This window comes from Tachyglossus aculeatus, chromosome 11, assembly GCF_015852505.1.
Source record: "Tachyglossus aculeatus isolate mTacAcu1 chromosome 11, mTacAcu1.pri, whole genome shotgun sequence".
Taxonomy (NCBI): domain Eukaryota; kingdom Metazoa; phylum Chordata; class Mammalia; order Monotremata; family Tachyglossidae; genus Tachyglossus; species Tachyglossus aculeatus.
This window is the reverse complement of record NC_052076.1, coordinates 9,855,385-9,874,193: the sequence shown is the minus strand read 5'-3', so window position 1 is coordinate 9,874,193 and position 18,809 is coordinate 9,855,385. Positions and strand designations below refer to the sequence as shown.

The 18,809-nt window shown below is 42.0% G+C and overlaps 2 protein-coding genes across 2 annotated transcripts in view; one reads left to right on the top strand and one right to left on the bottom strand.

Annotated features, from left to right (window-relative positions):
* Positions 1-6,968, top strand: part of HEATR3 (HEAT repeat containing 3) — a 36,236-nt gene extending 29,268 nt beyond the window's left edge. The window contains exons 13-15 of the mRNA XM_038753339.1: positions 423-566; positions 2,037-2,213; positions 5,902-6,968. Coding sequence (XP_038609267.1) covers positions 423-566; positions 2,037-2,213; positions 5,902-6,024 — 444 coding nt within the window. The 3' untranslated portion in view covers positions 6,025-6,968. The remainder of the gene's footprint in view (positions 1-422; positions 567-2,036; positions 2,214-5,901) is intronic.
* Positions 1-18,809, bottom strand: part of NCOA5 (nuclear receptor coactivator 5) — a 126,210-nt gene that overhangs the window by 83,089 nt on the left and 24,312 nt on the right. The window lies entirely within an intron of this gene.

Genomic DNA, 18,809 nt, shown 5'->3' with positions numbered 1-18,809 from the left:
CCCCCCACCTTCCAGCTCAGTCCTTTGGCCCTGCTTCGTTATTTAAAGTCCTTATAGATTTGTCACCTTTCTGCTAGCCTGTAACCTCCTTGAGGTCTTCTCTTCGACATCCTCCCAGGCACTTAGTGCAAGGGCTTTGCACCTGGAAGGCATTCAGTAAGTGCTTCTGTCTGATAATGATCAATTCGTTATCCAAATGACTTATGATCCTTAATGCTGGAGACCACCACATTATCGCCTCTTCAATCCGTAATTCATGATTAGAGTATTCAGATGTCTTTTCTGCCAAGGATGCCAGTCTTTCCCATTGAAGTATGCTGCCTAACAAATACCTTCCGATTCAGTCTTTGTTTTTTCTCATAAGCTTTTGGAATGGCTTTAGACACAAACTCACTTACTCTCTCCCCTTTTTCTGTCAACAGTGCATGACTCCTGAACAGCTGATGACCCTCTGTGAAGCTGGTATTCAGAATAGCAATATCGGTGTTAGAGTAAATGTTGTCAGTATCCTAGGAATCACTGGCAGTGTCCTATCAAAAGAAGATGGAACAGCTGAAACCCTCCAGGTGATAAAAGATTTTCCTTAAATGATTTAGAAAACTTAAAAGTTGTAATTAATGACCAGATGTGTGAGTTTTGTTTGTGTTTTCTTTGGGCGGGAGGGGAGCAAGAAAAATGTAATTACCTAATACATAGCTATTCATTATTTATCAGATTATGAGAGTATAAAATCAGTATTTTAGAGCAGTAGAAAAGAGAATGCTATGTTTAAAATCTCTTCTTTGAAAATGTAACTGGTAATTGCATTCCACTTACATCCAAATACTTTTCATTTGCAGATAGCAGCAAATGATCAATTCATTTTTTATGACTGAGAAATAGAAATGTTAGTGTGCACTTTTAAAAGATGTTACAAGTAAAATAACTTCTCTTGGTTTTAATTCACTGTTTTCCTGAGCACTAGCTTTCTTTAGTGTCTTAAAAAGAGAAGAGGTATCTTTTCATTATAGAGTTGTATATGAAATTTCATGCTTCTGAATTGCAACCTCTCCCTGTGATAATCAGTAGTATTTATTGTATCCTTACTATGTGCAGAGCACTGTACTAAGCACTTGGGAGAGTATACTGCAACAGTGTTGGTAGACATGTTCCCTGCTCACCAGGAGCTTACAGTCTAGAGAGGGAAGACAGACATTAAATTTGAGTATGTAATGTATGTTAAGTGTTTTGAGGCTGGGGTAAATATCGACTGTTGAAAGGTTGTAGATCCAAGTTTATTGGCCATCCAGAAGAGAAAGGGAGTAGGGGACATGAGGGCTTTGTCAAGGAAGGCTACTTGGAGGAAATGTGATATTAAGAAGGCTTTGAAGGCGGGGGAAAGCTGTGGTCTGTCATATATGAAGGGGGAGGGAGGTCCAGGACACTGGGAGGAAATGGGCAAATGGGTCAGCAGCTAGATGGACAAGATGGAGGTCCAGTAAATAGGTTGGCGTTGGAGGAGTTAAAAACGTGTGAGCCGGATTGTAGTAGGAAGTCAGTGAGGTAAGGTAGGAAGGGACAAGCTGATTGAGCATCTTCAAACCAGTGGTAAGGAGTTTCTGACTGATGCGGAGGTGGATGGGCAATAATTGGAGCTTTTTGAGAAGTGGGGAGTCACACCTGACCTTTTTTTAGAAAAATGATCTGGGCAACAGTGAAGGACCGGAGTGGGTAGAGGCAGGAGGCTAAAGCAGTAGTCAAGGTGGGATATAATTACGTGCTTGAATCAGTGAGTAGCAGTTTGGATAGAGAGAAATGGCCATATTTTAGTGGTGTGCATGTGTGAGAGAGTGAGTGAATGAGTGAGAAAGAGAAGGTGGAGCCAACAGGATTTGGTGAACAATTGAATTTGTGGTTTGAATGAGAGAGAAATTTCGAGGATAATGCCAAGGTTACAGACTTGTGAGATAGAGAGGGTAGGGATGGGGAGGATGGGGCTTGGGTGGGAAAGCGAGTTCTGTTTTTAAAATGTGGAATATGTGGTGGTGGTGTTTCAGACTATTGGAAAACTGCTTCTTGAAGTTGCCACCAAAGATTCTTCTCTCGTGGTGACTGGAGAAGCTCTCGATGCCCTCTTTGATGTTTTTGCGGATGGGAAAGAGGCTGAAAAAGCAGCATTCCAGATTAAATTGCTTTCTGCTCTGAAAGCCTTCCAACCGGTTTTCAAAATGAAGGTAAGAACTAGCTTATCTCATAGAAATACGTCTTAGAGATTGAACATTACAATGTTAAAAAAAACGCTTAGACACTCCAGATATTTGGGGGCACATGTCTGTTAGTACCTTCTAAGTCGCGGGGAAACAGGTAATTCAAATGAATATTAATCCTTTTAGCTAGAAACATGGAAGATGATGGATGGTGGGAAGCCCAAGATCCTCTAATATCCTACTTCTTTTGGAAATGGAACAAAATTTCAATGAATTTGTCTTCAGGTTGGGCTCCTAGATTTGAGTAGGAAAGTAGTGCTGACAGTCAATGGTTTTGAGCATTTACTGTGTGCAGAGCACTGTACTAAGCGCTTGAGAAAGTAAAATACAACAATAAAAAGACACATTCCCTGCCCATAACGAGCCTACAGCCTAGAGGGAGCTGTGCCTTGGAAGTGCATCACCAGAAGAGCATCCTAGGCCTTTTTTAAAAATTTCATACTTTCCAATTTCTCTTCCTCTCGTGGACAATTTTTGTCTATATTCAGTTCAGGTTTGGTGTTATTCTGTCACTTGCCGCAGCTCGTATTGCTCCTTGTTCTGTGGTGGCAAAAGAAGTGGGGCACACTTGGGGAAGGAAGCAGTTTTTTGGGGGGGTTCCTCTTAGCCCTCTCCCAAGTGTATGACACCTTGCATGACACTTGTGAGGCTATTTTTGTGCCATTTCATAGTGGGGTTGGCCTTCCCCAGGGCTGTTCTAAAAATGGTGACGTAAGTGCTGTGGAGGGTTCACACGTGTGTGTGTGTGTGTGTGTGTGTGTGTGCGCGCGCGCGCGCGTGCGCGCTCGCTCAGGTTCAGAAACAAAAGGATCTAGGAACTAGTGCTCTGAGAGGAGGCTTCATCTCAGAGCACTAGGATATTAGAGGATCTTGGGCTTCCCACCATCCATCGTCTTCCATGTTTCTAGCTAAAAGGATTAATATTCATTTGAATTACCTGTTTTCCCCATGACTTAGAAGGTACTAACATTTGTACCTTTTTGTGGCACATTTGTGGCATTTGTTAAGCACTTACTTACTAAGTGCCAGACACTGTACTAAGCTCCCCCTCAGGGAGCAGAGCACAGTCCTGATGTTGGTGGAAGTAGAAAGAGACCCTCTCCATGCTCCTTCCGAGTGGAGCAGGCTGCCTTTTGTACCTGTTGGTGAAAACAACCCACCAACCCCTGAAGACCGGACTGTTCGCGTATAATACGCCCAAGTGGCAACTAGATGAAATTCACCTGGACTTGAACTTCTTAAATGGAGAAGATAATAATAATGATGGTATTTGTTAAGCGCTTACTATGTGCAAAGCACTGTTCTAAGCTACCAAGGGAAGATCAACCAATTACTGGTATTTATTGAGTGTTTACTGTGCGCAGAGCACTGTAATAAGCACTTGGGAGACTACAGTAGAACAAAAGAAAGTGCAAGCCACCTTTTTTCCTGGGTGGTGCATTCATTCACCCATCAAGAGGTCTAGGTGACCTCAGAGTCCACAGTTACAGGTCAGGCATGATTCCAAGGCCGTACCGGATTTGTTCTGGGAAGGGGAGTGGGTCTACCAACTCTGTTGTACTCTCCCAGGCGCTTAGAACAGTGCTCAGCACAGATCGCTCAATAAATACCATTGATTAATTCTGACCAGGAGGTATGACTTTGGTCTCAGCAAAAAATGGTTGAGCTGATTATTAAAGGAAGACACTGAGACAGAAAGTGTTATATTTTATCCCATCGTCCATGAAATGTTCTTAATCCTTATCTTAAATCTCGATACGGGCTGTCAGTTTGTTTTCTCGGGAAATGAAAATTTTGTCAGGTTTCCCTCTTTTTAACAGTTGGTCCTGGGTTTACAGCGGAAAGGAAATGGCCACAAGTGAGACTGTGATTTTGATTTTAGTGTTAGGTGGTAGCTATTTCTCATGAACAGACACACATGACAAATTTAATATGGAACTCTGAGAAAATGTATAAATTTTCAATGTTAATACTCTGCGTCTTTTCCCCCAGCACACCCAATCCTTTGATTGCACTGTCGGTCTTGACTCAATTCCACATGCTTTTCCAACATAGAATGCTTAAAAATATTTTTTAGCATTGAGACTGTCCCTGCTCACTTAAGGGGAAGCACCCCAACCAACTCTTCTGTGAATTTCTTTGGGTGATAGTCTTTCACTTAGCTTGGCAGGAAATAACTTTCTCCACTACAGAATGTTAACTAAGCCTGGGGAGTGTGATGACCGCTTTCATAAAGTGAAAGGATTCTCTCCCAGGTGCCTAGTTCAGTGCTCTGCCCACTGTAAGTGTTCCACAAATACCATTCATTGAGTGATACCTTCTTTGTCATGAAATAATACTGAAGACCCCAAGAGAATTTATTCTCTTCAAGAATGAAAGCAGTGCATTACCGGGGAGTTCAACCCCATAGTTCATATTAAGTAGTATACAAAAGGAAATGAGAGTCCTGCCAAGAGCATTTCCTTGACTGTTTCGGATGTGATTTCTCGTGCAGATAATGAAAAGCAGCATGGCACATTGAATTAGAGCCTGGGCCTGGGAGTTAGAAGTCAAGGGTTCTAATCCCAGCAATTCCACTTGTGTGCTGTGTGACCTTGGGCAAGTCACTTCACTTCTTTGTGCCTGTTACCTCATCTGGAAAGTGAGGGTTAAGACTGAGCCCCACGTGAGACAACCTGATTAACTTGTATCTCCCCCCTCCCCGCCCCCCAGCACTTAGAACAGTGCTTGGCACATAGTAAGCACTTAACAAATACCATAATAATAATTATTATTATAATAGTCTGATAGTATTGACACCTGTCTACTTGTTTTGTTTTGCTGTCTGTGTCCCCCTTCTAGACTGTGAACCCTTTGTTGGGTAGGGACCGTCTCTATATGTTGCCGATTTGCACTTCCCAAAGGCTAAGTACAGTGCTCTGCACACAGTAAGTGCTCAATAAATACGATTGAGTGAATGAATGAACATAATAAGCACTTAATAAATACCACAATTATCATTATTATTATAACGAGCCTTTCTGATTGGGCTGTCCAGACCAGTGGTGGGCAGGATACGGCCGGCTGAGCCAGACTGGGACGTGGCCAGTTGATTTGATTGGCATACACGTTATATGCACGGCAGGAGGATGGAATTCCTGGCTCAGCCAGCTTGGCACCATAGAAGAGGGCTTCCAGCTGCTTCTGCTTCATATACTTCCCCTTTCCCTCTCACCCAACATCTCTCACAGAGACAGCTGGGAGAAGTGTCCAGGTCCCAGAAGCTTTTATAGCCCCTGCTTCTCAAATTCCAAATTATCCTCCAGCCCTGCCCCAAGGGGTAGCGTCTATTGGAGGTTAAAAACTGAAACTGGATGCAGGATAACGTCCAGATGGCCCCAGCAGTCTGGATTTCCATTTCTCCTGGATTCGAAGCCAGGTTCATATTATCTCATGATCCATTTCAGGGATGGTACACAATCAACGTCGCAGGCCTAATTTCAAAATGCTAATTTTGAATTTCTCCTGAATAGTGCCCTGCCCCGCAAGAGAAAAATAAGACCTGCCTAATACATTCTAGGTACTCAAAGAAGGCGGAGTTAAATGCATTATGATAGTAAAACATTTATAACTTGAACGATTAATAGTGGATCAAATTATGCTTTTTTAACTGCAGATGCGAAAAGAAGGAAGAGGAAAATACAGTACGGATCAATTATGTGTTCTTGATAATGTGAAAATGAATTTAAGAAGATTTATTGTGTACCAGGAGACTGTAGAAAAAAGACTGACTTCTTGAAAAACCCAAGAACTGACTTGAATCTTTAATTTGCCTTGTTAGTTTCCACAATATGTATTATATTAGAAAACCAGGGGTTTCGCTTAGACTTCAACATTGCCTCATTCTGGAAATGAAGCTTGTTTGAACTGGGTTCTGCTTATTAAAAAGTCAGTGTTAATTTAGTGTTTACTAAATATTAGAAATGTACAGGGATGTATTTTTGTAGCCTTGGGATCTATGAGTGAATTTCACTACCACTTTGAAAGCTTCTTCTGCCTTGATAAAAAAAAATTCAATTATAATTCCATAGGAAAATACAATATAATCTCAGGTGGCTCATAAATCACAAAATGATCTTGCTTTCTAGGTGAATTTTATAAAAAGGAACCAAAGCAGAGTTTAGAAATGCAAAAAAATTAATATTACTTCCTGTTGGCTTGAATTGAAAATGGAAAGAAAGTTTCTAAACCAAAGACGTTGGCCCAGAAAATAGGATAGATATTGTTACTATGTTCTTTTTAACAGAATAATTTGGGTTCATAAATTCGTTGCAGTGACAATAATCATGAAGTTCTGCTAAGGAGGAACCTGCAGAGATGATTAACTGTAATATTCTAAATTCAGCTGTTTCCCTTAATGTGATTTGGTCACAAATAAGGAATGGAATGTTATAGAGAATATACCCTTTTTTATTGAAATTATGTTCAGGGTTTTCTAACGGCTTTGATAATGCTGGTCTCTGGAGAAAGCAGTTAAGGTTTATAAAATACATTCAAAATATGTATTCACTGTCATTTGCTAGTTTTATAGCTATACAGTGTGACCTAATTCTGTCATCTTTGTTTTCTTTTTAAATAGAACTTCTCAGTATGCAGTTCTTTCATGTATGGTTTGGGATAAAATGTGTAATGGTTAACCAGCCTGGATATCAATCAGACTCAATAAAGATTTATGAGAGAGAATTTGTTTCCCAAAAATATCATTTTTCCCCCATATACATCTGTCTGAATATTATATGCTGAGTACTTTAGACTTGCTGCATGACTGAAATAAATTTCTGTTTTAATATTTTTTATGGAGTCTTCCCCCAGAAAAGTTTTAATTCCATTTTTCACACATTCTTTGGTTGAATTTGGCTTCTTTTCAGCATAAAAATGCTTTCAGAGTGTGATGGCTTTTAAGGGATAAAATTTTCAAAGGAGTTGTTTTCATTGGTGCTTTTGCTGGCATTTAACATAGATTATTCTCCCAAATAGTCTCACAGTTCTCCCTGTTCTTTGCAGAGTTCTACATTTACTTTTCAGTGTGGTGAAATTCATAAAATAAAGATTAGTTGCCCTCTGCTTTTATCCATCATTCAATCAGTTGATGGTAATAATTGTGTTATGTAAGCGCGTACTATGTAAGAAGTATTGTACCGAGTGCTGGCGTAGGTACAATATAATCAGTTCCCATGTGGGACTCAGTCTAGGCAGGGAGGAGAAAAGATACTGAATCCCTATTTTGCAGATGAAGGAACTGAGGCACAGAGAAGTTAAGTAACTTGCCTAAGGTCACACAGCAGGTAAATTCTGGGGCTGGGATTAGAATTCATGTCCTCTAACTCCCAAACCCATGCTGTTTCTTAAAAAATGGGTACTTTTTGAGCACTTTACTTTTTACAGAGCACTGTACTAAACTCCTAGGAGAGTACGGGTTTTATGTCATACTGTAGGGTTCATCAGAAACAGTCTTTGGGGAATTTAATACTCATTTTGGGGCCTAGACTGACCACCTCTCAGGATGGCCTTTTCATAAAGCTTAATCAACTGTCTTCATTGTCTTAAAGTAAAAGGACATCTAAAATCACTGGGCTTTCTACTTTTTTCCATTAATGTCATTCATTCATTCAATTGTATTTACTGAGCGCTTACTATATGCAGCACACTGTACTAAGCGCTTGGGAAGTACAAATCGGCAACATATAGAGACGGTCACTACCCAACAACAGGCTCACAGTCTAGAAGGGGGAGACAGAAAACAAAACAAGTAGACAAGTGTCAATACCATCAGAATAAATAGAATTATAGCTATCTACACATCATTAATAAAACAGAGTAATAAATATGTACAAATAAAATAGAGTAATATGAACAAATATGTACAAGTGCTGTGGGGAAGGGGCTAGGGCAGAGGGGTGGGTGATGAGGAGCAGACAGAGACAGTTCTCTGTCTCTGTCTCCCCCTTTTAGACTGTGAGCCCACTGTTGGGTAGGGACTGTCTCTCTATGTTGCCAATTTGTACTTCCCAAGCGCTTAGTACAGTGCTCTGCACATAGTAAGCACTCAATAAATATGATTGATGATGATGATGATGATGAGAGGAAAAAGGGGGCGGTTCAGTCTGGGAAGGCCTCCTGGAGGAGGTGAGCTCTCAGTAGGGCTTTGAAGGGAGGAAGAGAGCTAGCTTGGCAGGGAGGTGAGGGTAATGACAGGGCACATTTATTTCATTTTTAACCCATTTAGTTCAGCGGTTGTCAAATGTCCCAGGAAGTTTATGTAATTTTTTGGTTTTTGTTTTTCGTTTGTACTTATGATTTCAAGGAAATGTCTGCAGGTTGCCTAGTTGGAGTAAGTATCATTGATCACGTTTGTGTGCGTAGAGAAGCAGCGTGGCTCAGTGGAAAGAGCACGGGCTTTGGAGTCAGATGTCATGGGTTTGAATTCTGACTCCACCACAAGTCTGCTGTGTGACCTTGGGCAAGTCACTTAACTTCTCTGAGCCCCAGTTACCTCATCTGTAAAAATGGGGATTAAGACTGTGAGCCCCACATGGGACAACTTGATCACATGTATCCCCCCCAGCTCTTAGAACAGTGCTTTGCACATAGTAAGCGCTTAACAAATGCCATCATTATTATTATTATTATGTGTGTGTATATAGTAAGTGCCAAGATCTCGCCTGCAAACTTATTTCTCTTAACATGTGGCCTAGGTCTTTTAAATAAATAATAAATAAATAAATAGTTGGCATTTGTTAAGCGCGTACTATGTGCAAAGCACTGTTCTAAGTGCTGGGGAGGATACAGGGTGATCAGGTTGTCCCACGTGGGGCTCACAGTCTTAATTCCCATTTTACAGATGAGGTAACTGAGGCCCAGAGAAGTTAAATGACTTGCCCAAGATCACACAGCTGACATATGGCGGAGTCGGGATTCAAACCCATGACCTCTGACTCCAAAGCCCAGGCTCTTTCCACTGAGCCACGCTGCTTCTCTAGTTCTATGAGTGCCCAAAACTTCACTCCCTAACCATTCTTACCCAATCCGTATCACATCTTCTAGACTGTAAGCCCGCTGTTGGGTAGGGGCCGCCTCTATATGGTGCCAACTTGTACTTTCCAAGCGCTTAGTACAGTGCTCTGCACACAGTAAGCGCTCAATAAATACGATTGAATGAATGAATATATATATATATATATATATGAGCAGCATGGCCTAGTGGATAACGGCTTTAGAGTTAGAGGAACCAGGTTCTAATCACAGTTCTGCCATTTGCTATGAGACTTAAAGCAAGTCACTTAACTTTACTGTACCTCGGTTTCCTCATTTTTAAAATGGAGATTTAATACCGTTCTCTGACTTTGAGCCCCATGTGGGATAGGGATTGTGTCCAGCCTGATTAATTTGTATCTACCCCAGTTCTTAAAATAATGCTTGACAAATAATAAACGCTTACCAAATACCATAGTAGTAATGAATATCTGCAATAAGCCTGCTCATGGGAGACCTCTGTGCCTCAATTACCTCATCTATAAAATGGGGATTAAGACTGTGAGCCCTAAGTGGGACATGGATTGTGTCCAACCTGAGAAGCAGCATGGCTCAGTAGATAGAGCAGGGTCCTGGGAGTCAGAAGGACCTGAGCTGTGCCACCTGTCTGCTGTGTGGCCCTGGGCAAGTCACTTTCCTTCTGGGCCTCAGGCACCTGTAAAATGGGGATTGAGAGTGTGAACCCCATGGGGGACAGGGACTGTCCAACCTGATTAGCTTATACCTACCCCAGTGCTTAGAACAGTGCTTGGCACACAGTGCTTAGTAAGTACCATAATTATTATTAGCTTGTGTCTACCCCAGCACTTAGTACAGTGCTTGACACATAGCGCTTAAATGCCATTTAAAGAAAAATTTTTTCTGCCACTGCCTCGGCTTCTCATTTATTGAAGTGTAGTGTTGGGGAGTGACACCTAATTCACATAGACTGAAAGGAGCATTTTCCCTCTTTTGATGAGGGTAAAATGACCCAGATTTCCTTGACAAGAAGTTCTCTCCTCTTAGAGGTAGTTTATCTTAGTCTTCCTGCAGGTGAAAGGAAGATTTTGCATGATGGAGAGGATACTGTAATTTGGGATGAAACCGACGATTCAGAATGAAATACTTGTGAATAGTGTATTGAATTCTTCATCTTTCAAAGATGATACATAGAGTACCCCTCCAGGATCCACTAGAGAGATCCTGCTGCATAAGGGGGAGAAGCTGGAGAAGAAGTATGGCCTAGTGGAAAGAGGCAGGACCTGGGATCTAATCCCAGCTTTGCCACTTGGCCTGCTGTCTGACTTTAGCAAGTCACTTAACATCTCTGTGCCTCAGTTTCTTCATTTGTAAAATGGGCATTCAATACCCGTTCTCCCTCCCACTTCAGTCAGTCAGTGGTATTCATTCATTCGCACTTAGTAGTGCACACAGTAAGTGCTCAATAAATACTATTGAATTCATTCATTCAATCGTATTTATTGAGCGCTTACTGTGTGCAGAGAACTGTAGTAAGCGCTTGGGTAGTACAAGTTGGCAACATATAGAGACGGTCCCAACAGTGCTTACTTAGACTGTGAGCCCCAGTGACTGTTCAACCTGGTTATCTTGTATCTACCCTAGTAGTACTTGGTACAGTGCCTAGCTCATAGTAAGCATTTAACATATACAGATATTTTTGCTACTAAGCATTGGTGCTCATCTTTTTATATGATGTTGAAATCTCGTTCACCATGAACACGAAAGTCATCTTGCAGTTTCACTGTCTTAAGTGAAGCAGCGTGGCTCAATAGAAAGAGCCCGGGCTTTGGAGTCAGAGGTCATGGGTTCTAATATCGGCTCCACCACTTGTCAGCTGTGTGACTTTGGGCTAATCACTTAACTTCTCTGTGCCTCAGTTACCTCATCTGTAAAATGGGGACTAAGACTGTGAGCCCCACGTGGGACAACCTGATCACCTTGTAACCCCTCCAGTGCTTAGAACAGTGCTTTGCACATAGTGAGTGCTTAACAAATACCATTATTTTTATTATTAAGTGGAAGGAACTGAAGGACAAGGTAGGGGACCTGGGAAAGAACAGAGGTAAAATCTGGGCCAGATTCCTACGTTGGATGGGCAAGGGGGCTAGGGCCTAGGTACTGGAGGTGTCTGTGTTCCCCAAAACTTGAGCCACTGTGAGGGGCCCATTAACCATTGTTTGGGGACTGGGTCCCCCAAAGTGGGTGCTACCCTCCCACGAAGGACAGACCCCTCAGGGCTCAAAGACCCTGAAGCAGCCCCTTTGACTGCCCAATCGATCAGTGGCATTTACTAAGTACTTACTATATAAAGAGCACGGTACTAAGTGCTTGGCAAAGTACCATAAAAATATACCAATAATGTTCTTGGCGTAGGGGCAATTGAATTTTCTACAGTCAGGGAAAGCTAACGTTGAGATTGTCTACTACTTATAGTTTGATGAGTGGACATGAGGCCTGCCTTCTGGAATTAACTTTTCTTAATTCCTCTTTCTGACAAGGCCATTTCAAATAGCCTTCAGACTTGTGGTTTGAAGAATTTGAATCGACTAAAATCCCAAACCCTCCATGAAGAGTTCCTCCTCTGCTCTGTACAGACCGTAAACTGTAAAGTATTCCAAGTGCTTAGTGTAGTGCTCAGCACTTAGTAAGCACTCAATAAATCCCATTCATTGATTGGCCAAAACTGGTTAATCATCATCATCATCATCAATCGTATTTATTGAGCGCTTACTGTGTGCAGAGCACTGTACTAAACGCTTGGGAAATACAAGTTGGCAACATATAGAGACAGTCCCTACCCAACAGTGGGCTCACAGGATCACAGAATCAGAATCATCTGATTCTCTTTTCATTTTGTGGAAAGTCAATTAATAGGGATGTCAAAAAACAGTCTAATCTGCTAAAATATAGATTTTTTTGAGGTCTGAGTTGTTCAGAAAACAAGCAGCATGGCCTAGTGGATAGAGTACGGGGCTGGGCCTGGTTTCTAATTCTGGCTCCACCACTTGTTTTCTTGGTGACCTTGGGCAAGTCACTTCATTTCTCTGTGTCTCAGTTCCCTCATCTGTAAAATGGGGATTAAGACTGAGTCCTGTGTGGGACAGGGACTGTGTCCAACACAATTATCTTGTATCTACCCCAGTGCTTAGTACAGTGCCTGGCAAATAGTAAGCACTTAACAGATACCACAATCATCAGCTTCCCTGTAGTTTGGGGCAGAAGCTGCCTGAGAAACATTTCATATATTCATTCAGTTGTATTTTTTGAGCACTAACTGTGTGCAGAGCACTGTACTAAGTGCTTGAAAAGTACAATACAGCAATAGGGACAATCCCTGCCCACAATGGGCTTACAGTCTAGAGGACTTTTCATCTATACAGTTTTATTTCATTTTCAAACTCTGGCCTAGTTACATTACTGCTGTTGCTTGCATTTGGTGGGTAGATTTTGAGCGCACCAAGGCAGCAGGAAGATCGCTTCTTTAATCTCTTGTCTATTTAGAACCAAAAGAAGGGGTTTATAGCTAACCAGAAAAGAGGTTCCTGTCTGTTAATGAGATTTCTGAATGAGGGGAATGCCGCTTTGTCATAGGAACTATCTGGGCTAAATTATGTACTTCTAACTTTAAATAGGGTTTAATGAAGGGAACTACCCTTAAGCCATTAGTAGATTATCTCTTAAAATACAAAAAGAATGATGAAAACAACTTTCCCTACCTCATAGTAAACAATGAGTTGTCTCATAGGAAGAATGGTTCTTCTGTTAGATTGGTTCACTAATTCAAAAGCCAAATATCAGGGACCCATAAATTCTTATGGGTTTAGAAGAATTTCTAAACTGGATTTACAGGTAGGGAGAGTTTTCCCTCCTAGATCAAGGCCAAAAATAATTGTGAATTTAATGAGATGGCCAGTGATTGTTGACACAGTGAGCAAGCATGTCATGGGATTTTAAAGAAACCTGGAAAACACTGTAAATTAGTCTTTGCATTTGGGGCTCAGTTTATTCTAAAGCTACCATAAAAATGTATCCCCACTTGGATTTTGGAGATCTAGTATTTCCTGTTAAGAATTTTACCTGTAGTGTTTCTTATCTTTGTCCTGCAAATAAGCAGTAAAAACTACGAGGCCTTCCCCCATTAAGCCATCAGTTCCCCTGCTCCCCTTTCCCTTCTACATCACCTATGCACTTGGATCTATACCCTTTAAGTACTTGATATTCACCCCATCCTCAGCACTTATGTGCATCGCCATAATTTATCTTAATATCTGTCTCCCCTCTAGACTGTAACCTCCTTGGGAGCAGGGAACATGTCTACCAATTTCATGTAGTATATTCTCCCAAGCACTTTATAACAGCGCCTTGCACACAGTAAGCACTCAAATTCCATTGATTGATTGGTAGAAACATCAATCTCCATCCTATCATGTTTTCCCCTTGTTTTCAATGATTTTTTAAGAGCGACGAGGAGATCGGTTTTGATTCTAAAATACCCATACGTTCTTTGTGAATGACTAATACCTTAACAGTAGGCTCTCTTCCATTTCTCTCCACTTTGCATATAATAATAATAATAATGGCATTTATTAAGCACTTACTATGTGCAAAGCACTGTTCTAAGCGCTGTGGAGGTTACAAAGTGATCAGGTTGTCCCACGGGGGGCTCACAGTCTTAATCCCCATTTTACAGATGGGATAACTGAGGCACAGAGAAGTGAAGTGACTTGCCCAAAGTCACACAGCTGACAATTGGCGGAGCTGGGATTTGAACCCGTGACCTCTGACTCCAAAGCCCGTACTCTTTCCACTAAGCCATGCTGCTTCTCTGCCATATGGTCTCTTGATGCTACTCCCCTGCTCATACTCTTCTCTCCTCCCAAATCCACCGCCTAAACTGCACCCCACTTTTGTTTCACCTCCAAACGTTTGCTCATTCCACCCCTCCCAGCCTGGAACTTCCTTCCCTAATACCTAAATGCACAGGACGTCTACTTTCTCCACCTTTCATTCATTCATTCAATTGTATTTATTGAGCTCTTACTGTGTGCAGAGCACTGTACTACACATTTGGGATAGTACAGTATAACAATAAAGACACATTTCCTGCCACAATGAGCTTACAGTCTAGAGGGGGAAACAGACATTAATAGAAATAAATTGCAATTATGTACATAAGTGCTGCAGGGCTGGGAGGGGGGGTGAATAAAGGAACAAATCAGGGTGACATAAGGGAGTGGGAGAAGAGGAAAGGAGGGCTTAGCGAAGGCCTCTTGGAAATGTGCTTTCATTAAGGTTTTGAAGTGGGGAGAGTAATTGTCTTGCACTTAGTAGACATTCAATAAATACCATGACTATTACTGTTACTAATTTGAAAGGATGCCCTTCGTTTGAAAGAGTTTAAATAATGGAAGCCCTCCCTGCTTTGTGTGGTTTAATGTCCCTGTTTCTTCACTGGACTCTTGTGGCTTAGACTAAAAAGAAACTTTTACTCCATTTGTAAAAGTGGATCTCTTCCAATGAAGATATCCGGATCTGCTTTTGTCAGCCTACACTTACACTAAACAGTCCCTTACTAATGGAATAAATCACAATTTACTGCACTTATAAGTTTAGGGAGCTAGTTGTTCTTTTAGAAAATTATTTTTCATATCTGGGTGGGAAGCTACCTGAAGGACAAAAAAAATGGAGAGAGAAAAAGGCAGAGAGAAATGTATTGGTTGCTAAGAAAATCAGAACTTAGGCACATTTATGGTGGTTTTTAAATCACCAAATTTCCTATAAGAAATTTTGGATCCTATTATTACTAGAGAAGCAGTGTGGCTCAGTGGATAGAGCCCGGGCTTTGGAGTCAGAGGTCATGGGTTCAAATCCCAGCTCCGCCACTTGTCAGCTGTGTGACTTTGGGCAAGTCACTTAACTTCTCTGTGCCTCAGGTACCTCATCTGTAAAATGGGGATTAAGACCGTGAGCCCCCAGTGGGACAACCTGATCACATTGTAACCTTCCCAGCCCTTAGAACAGTGCTTTGCACATAGTAAGTGCTTAATAAATGCCATCATTATTATTATTACTATTCTCCCCACACCACCGAAAATACTCAGGCCAGGTGTCTGTCAAAATGAAACAGAGAATCAAGGCCAGTTTTCAATAGTTCAACCTTTCAAAAAAGGTTCCGAAACTGGATATTACTCCTCAATTCTTTGTTTCTTGGCCAGTGGAGACATAGTAATAGAAGTAGTGGTAGTAGACATAGTAGATGTAGTAGCATTTACTGAGTGCTCATTTGGGGCAGTGCACTGTAGTAAGTCAGTCATCAATCATATTTATTGAGTGCTTACTGTGTGCAGAGCACTGTACTAAGTGCTTGGAAGAGTACAATATAACAATGTAACAATAGAAGCAGCGTGGCTCAATGGAAAGAGCACATGCTTTGGAGTCAGAGGTCATAGGTTCAAACCCCGGCTCCGCCAACTGTCAGCTGTGTGACTTTAGGCAAGTCACTTAACTTCTCTGTGCCTCAGTTACCTCATCTGTAAAATGGGGATTAAGACTGTGAGCCCCCCGAGGGACAACCTGATCACCTTGTAACCTCTCCAGTACTTAGAACAGTGCTTTGCACATAGTAAGTGCTTAATAAATGCCATTTATTATTATTATTATAATAGAGCAGTCATAGTCCCTGCCCACCATAAGCTTACACTCCACTAGGTGCTGTTTTGTGTTAAGGGTATTGGTTAGCTACTTACAATATGCAGTGCTAAGAACTAGAGCAGAGATGGTTTCTGTCCCACATGGGGCTCACAATCTAAGGGTGGGGGGCGGAGGAGGAAGCAGGTGTTTAATTTGCATTTTACAGATGAGGAAACTAAGGCACAGAGAAGTTAAACCATTTACCCAAGGTCACACAGCAAACAAGTGGTAGAGCTGGGGTTAGAACCTAGGTTGCCTAACTCCTAGTACTCCGTTCTCTATGTTAGGCCGCGCTGTCAGATACATAGCGCTTAAAACAAACACAATTACTATTATCATTATTGACTGGGGTGCTGAGACAGAGCAGAAGGGCAGTGGTGAAGGAAAGACATGGCCCGTGCGCCTTGCAATTGAAGTTGAAAGCATGGAAGCTATTTTTCAGACTAAGAAAGGGCCAGCATCTCCTAAGGCCTCTGCTCCCTTCAGCCAAAATTAAAGAGCCCAACAAGGAAGGCTCAATTCATCTCGTCAAACAGGACTCTTCTTCATTCAAATAGGGTAAACCGAAAATCCGAGCGTGTCTAGCACCAGATCCTGTAGATTAATATCCTGAACGCTGACTGGATCAGGAATTGAAGCATCTTCAGACTTAAACAGAGTCATGCCCTGCAGTTAACCCTCTTAAAATCAAAGTCTAGCCCTCGTGGCAGTGCTAGCTAATCGAAATCACTCTGGAAATGCACAGGCAGCATAAGATTCTCTATTAAACATATAATCTAAATTAAAATGCACTTTAAATTGTGCTTACAATTGCAGCTGATAGCCAAGGACAATAGAGAAGACGTGGGATGTGCCACATTAGTGGAACTGATCATGTTTCAACCAGAATTAGGAATAAAACGGGCAGAGAAAAACAGGCATAGTGGTCACTCAGACTCACATCCCCTCTTTAGAACACACACAAATACCTACGGGCATTGTATCCCCATTTTCCGGATGAGAAAACTGAAGTTAAGTGGATTGCTCAAGGACCTCACAGCTGGCAATTGGTGGATCCTGGACTGGAACCTGGGTTTCCTGACACCTAACTGTGATATTTAATAAGCACTTGCTCTGTGCCAGGCACTGTTCTAAGAGCTGGGGTAGATATATAGTAATTGGGTTGGACACAGTTCCTGTCCCACATGGGGCTCACAGTCTTAATTCCCATTTTACAGATGAGGTAACTGAGGCATAGAAAAGTGAAGTCGCTTGCACACAGCAAAGTGGTAGAGCCAGGATTAGAACCCAGGTCCTTCTAACTCCCAGGCCCCTGGCTCTATCCACTAGGCCACGCTGCTTCCCTAGTACCCGGGCTGTTTCCGTTAGGCTAACAATGCCTCACTTTAGATCAATCAGTCAATCAATCCGATGAAATTTATTGAGCGCTTACTGTGTGCAGGACATTGTAGTAAGCGCTTCAGAGAGTGTAATCCAACAGAGTTGTTGGACCACATTCCCTGCTCACAGGTTTACAAAACTTGAGGGAGCTTACAGTCAAATCAGTCAATCAATCAGTGGTATTTATTGAGTGTTTACTGTGAGCAGACCATTGTTCTAAGCTCTTGGAAAAGTAAACTCAAACAGGGTTTAGTAGATGCCTTCCCTGCCCACAACTAATCCTGTCCATTCATTCAATTGTATTTATTGAGCACTTACTGTATGCACAGCACTGTACTAAGTGCTTGGGGGAGAGTACAATACAACAATAACAGTCGAGTTCCCTGCCCACAATGAGCGTAGAGTCTGGGACAGGGGAGACAGACATCAATACAAATAAATAAAATACAGATATGTACATAAGTGCTGTGGGGCTGGGAGGGCGGAAGAGCAAAAGGAGCAAGTCAGGCGATGCAGAAGGGAGTGGGAGATGAAGAAAAGTGGGGCTTAGTCTGGGAAGGCTTCTTGGAGAAGATGAGCCTGCTTTATCTCTAACTCACTGAGATTTTTTTAGAAAGGTCACTGCCCAGCTGGGGAGGGGTTAATAAGTAGCCAGGAGAACTTTAGCTGGTCATGGTGACTAAAAGCCAAAAAAAAAAAAAAAGGGTTAGGGCACAGTGTTCCAGAGGGGAGAGGGGAACAGGGTTCAGGAGCCCTGGGACTCATCCCAATCCCCACCCTTTCCCCCACTGGTGAAATCTGCCCCATTGCTGCATCCATGAATTCCCTGGTGTATTTACTATGTCGAATTCCCTCCTTCGGTCACTGAGGATAACACAATCTGTACTTCAAAGTAACCAGACCAGAAGCTCCCTGCCTAGACTGTAAGCTCCTCAAGAGCAGGGATTGATGATGATGGCATTTATTAAGCGCTTACTATGTGCAAAGCACTGTTCTAAGCGCTGGGGAGGTTACAAGGTGATCAGGTTGTCCCACGTGAGGCTCACAGTCTTAATCTCCATTTTACAGATGAGGTAACTGAGGCACAGAGAAGTGAAGTGACTTGCCCAGAGTCACACAGCTGACAAGTGGCAGAGTCGGGATACGAACCCGTGATCTCTGACTCCAAAGCCCGGGCTCTTTCCACTGAGCCACGCTGCTTCTGTTCTGTTCTGTTCTGTTGTGTCTATTTACTCTTATTTTACTCCCCTGAAGGTTTAGCACAGTTCTCAGAACAGAGCAAGCGCTCAAGTAGTAATATTGATTGATCGGTCTACAGTGCCCTGGGCCAGCAGCAGAAAAAAAAAATCTTCAATCAATCAATTGTATTTATTAAGGTCTTATTGGGTGCCGAAAGCCATATTAAGAGTTTGGGAGAGTACA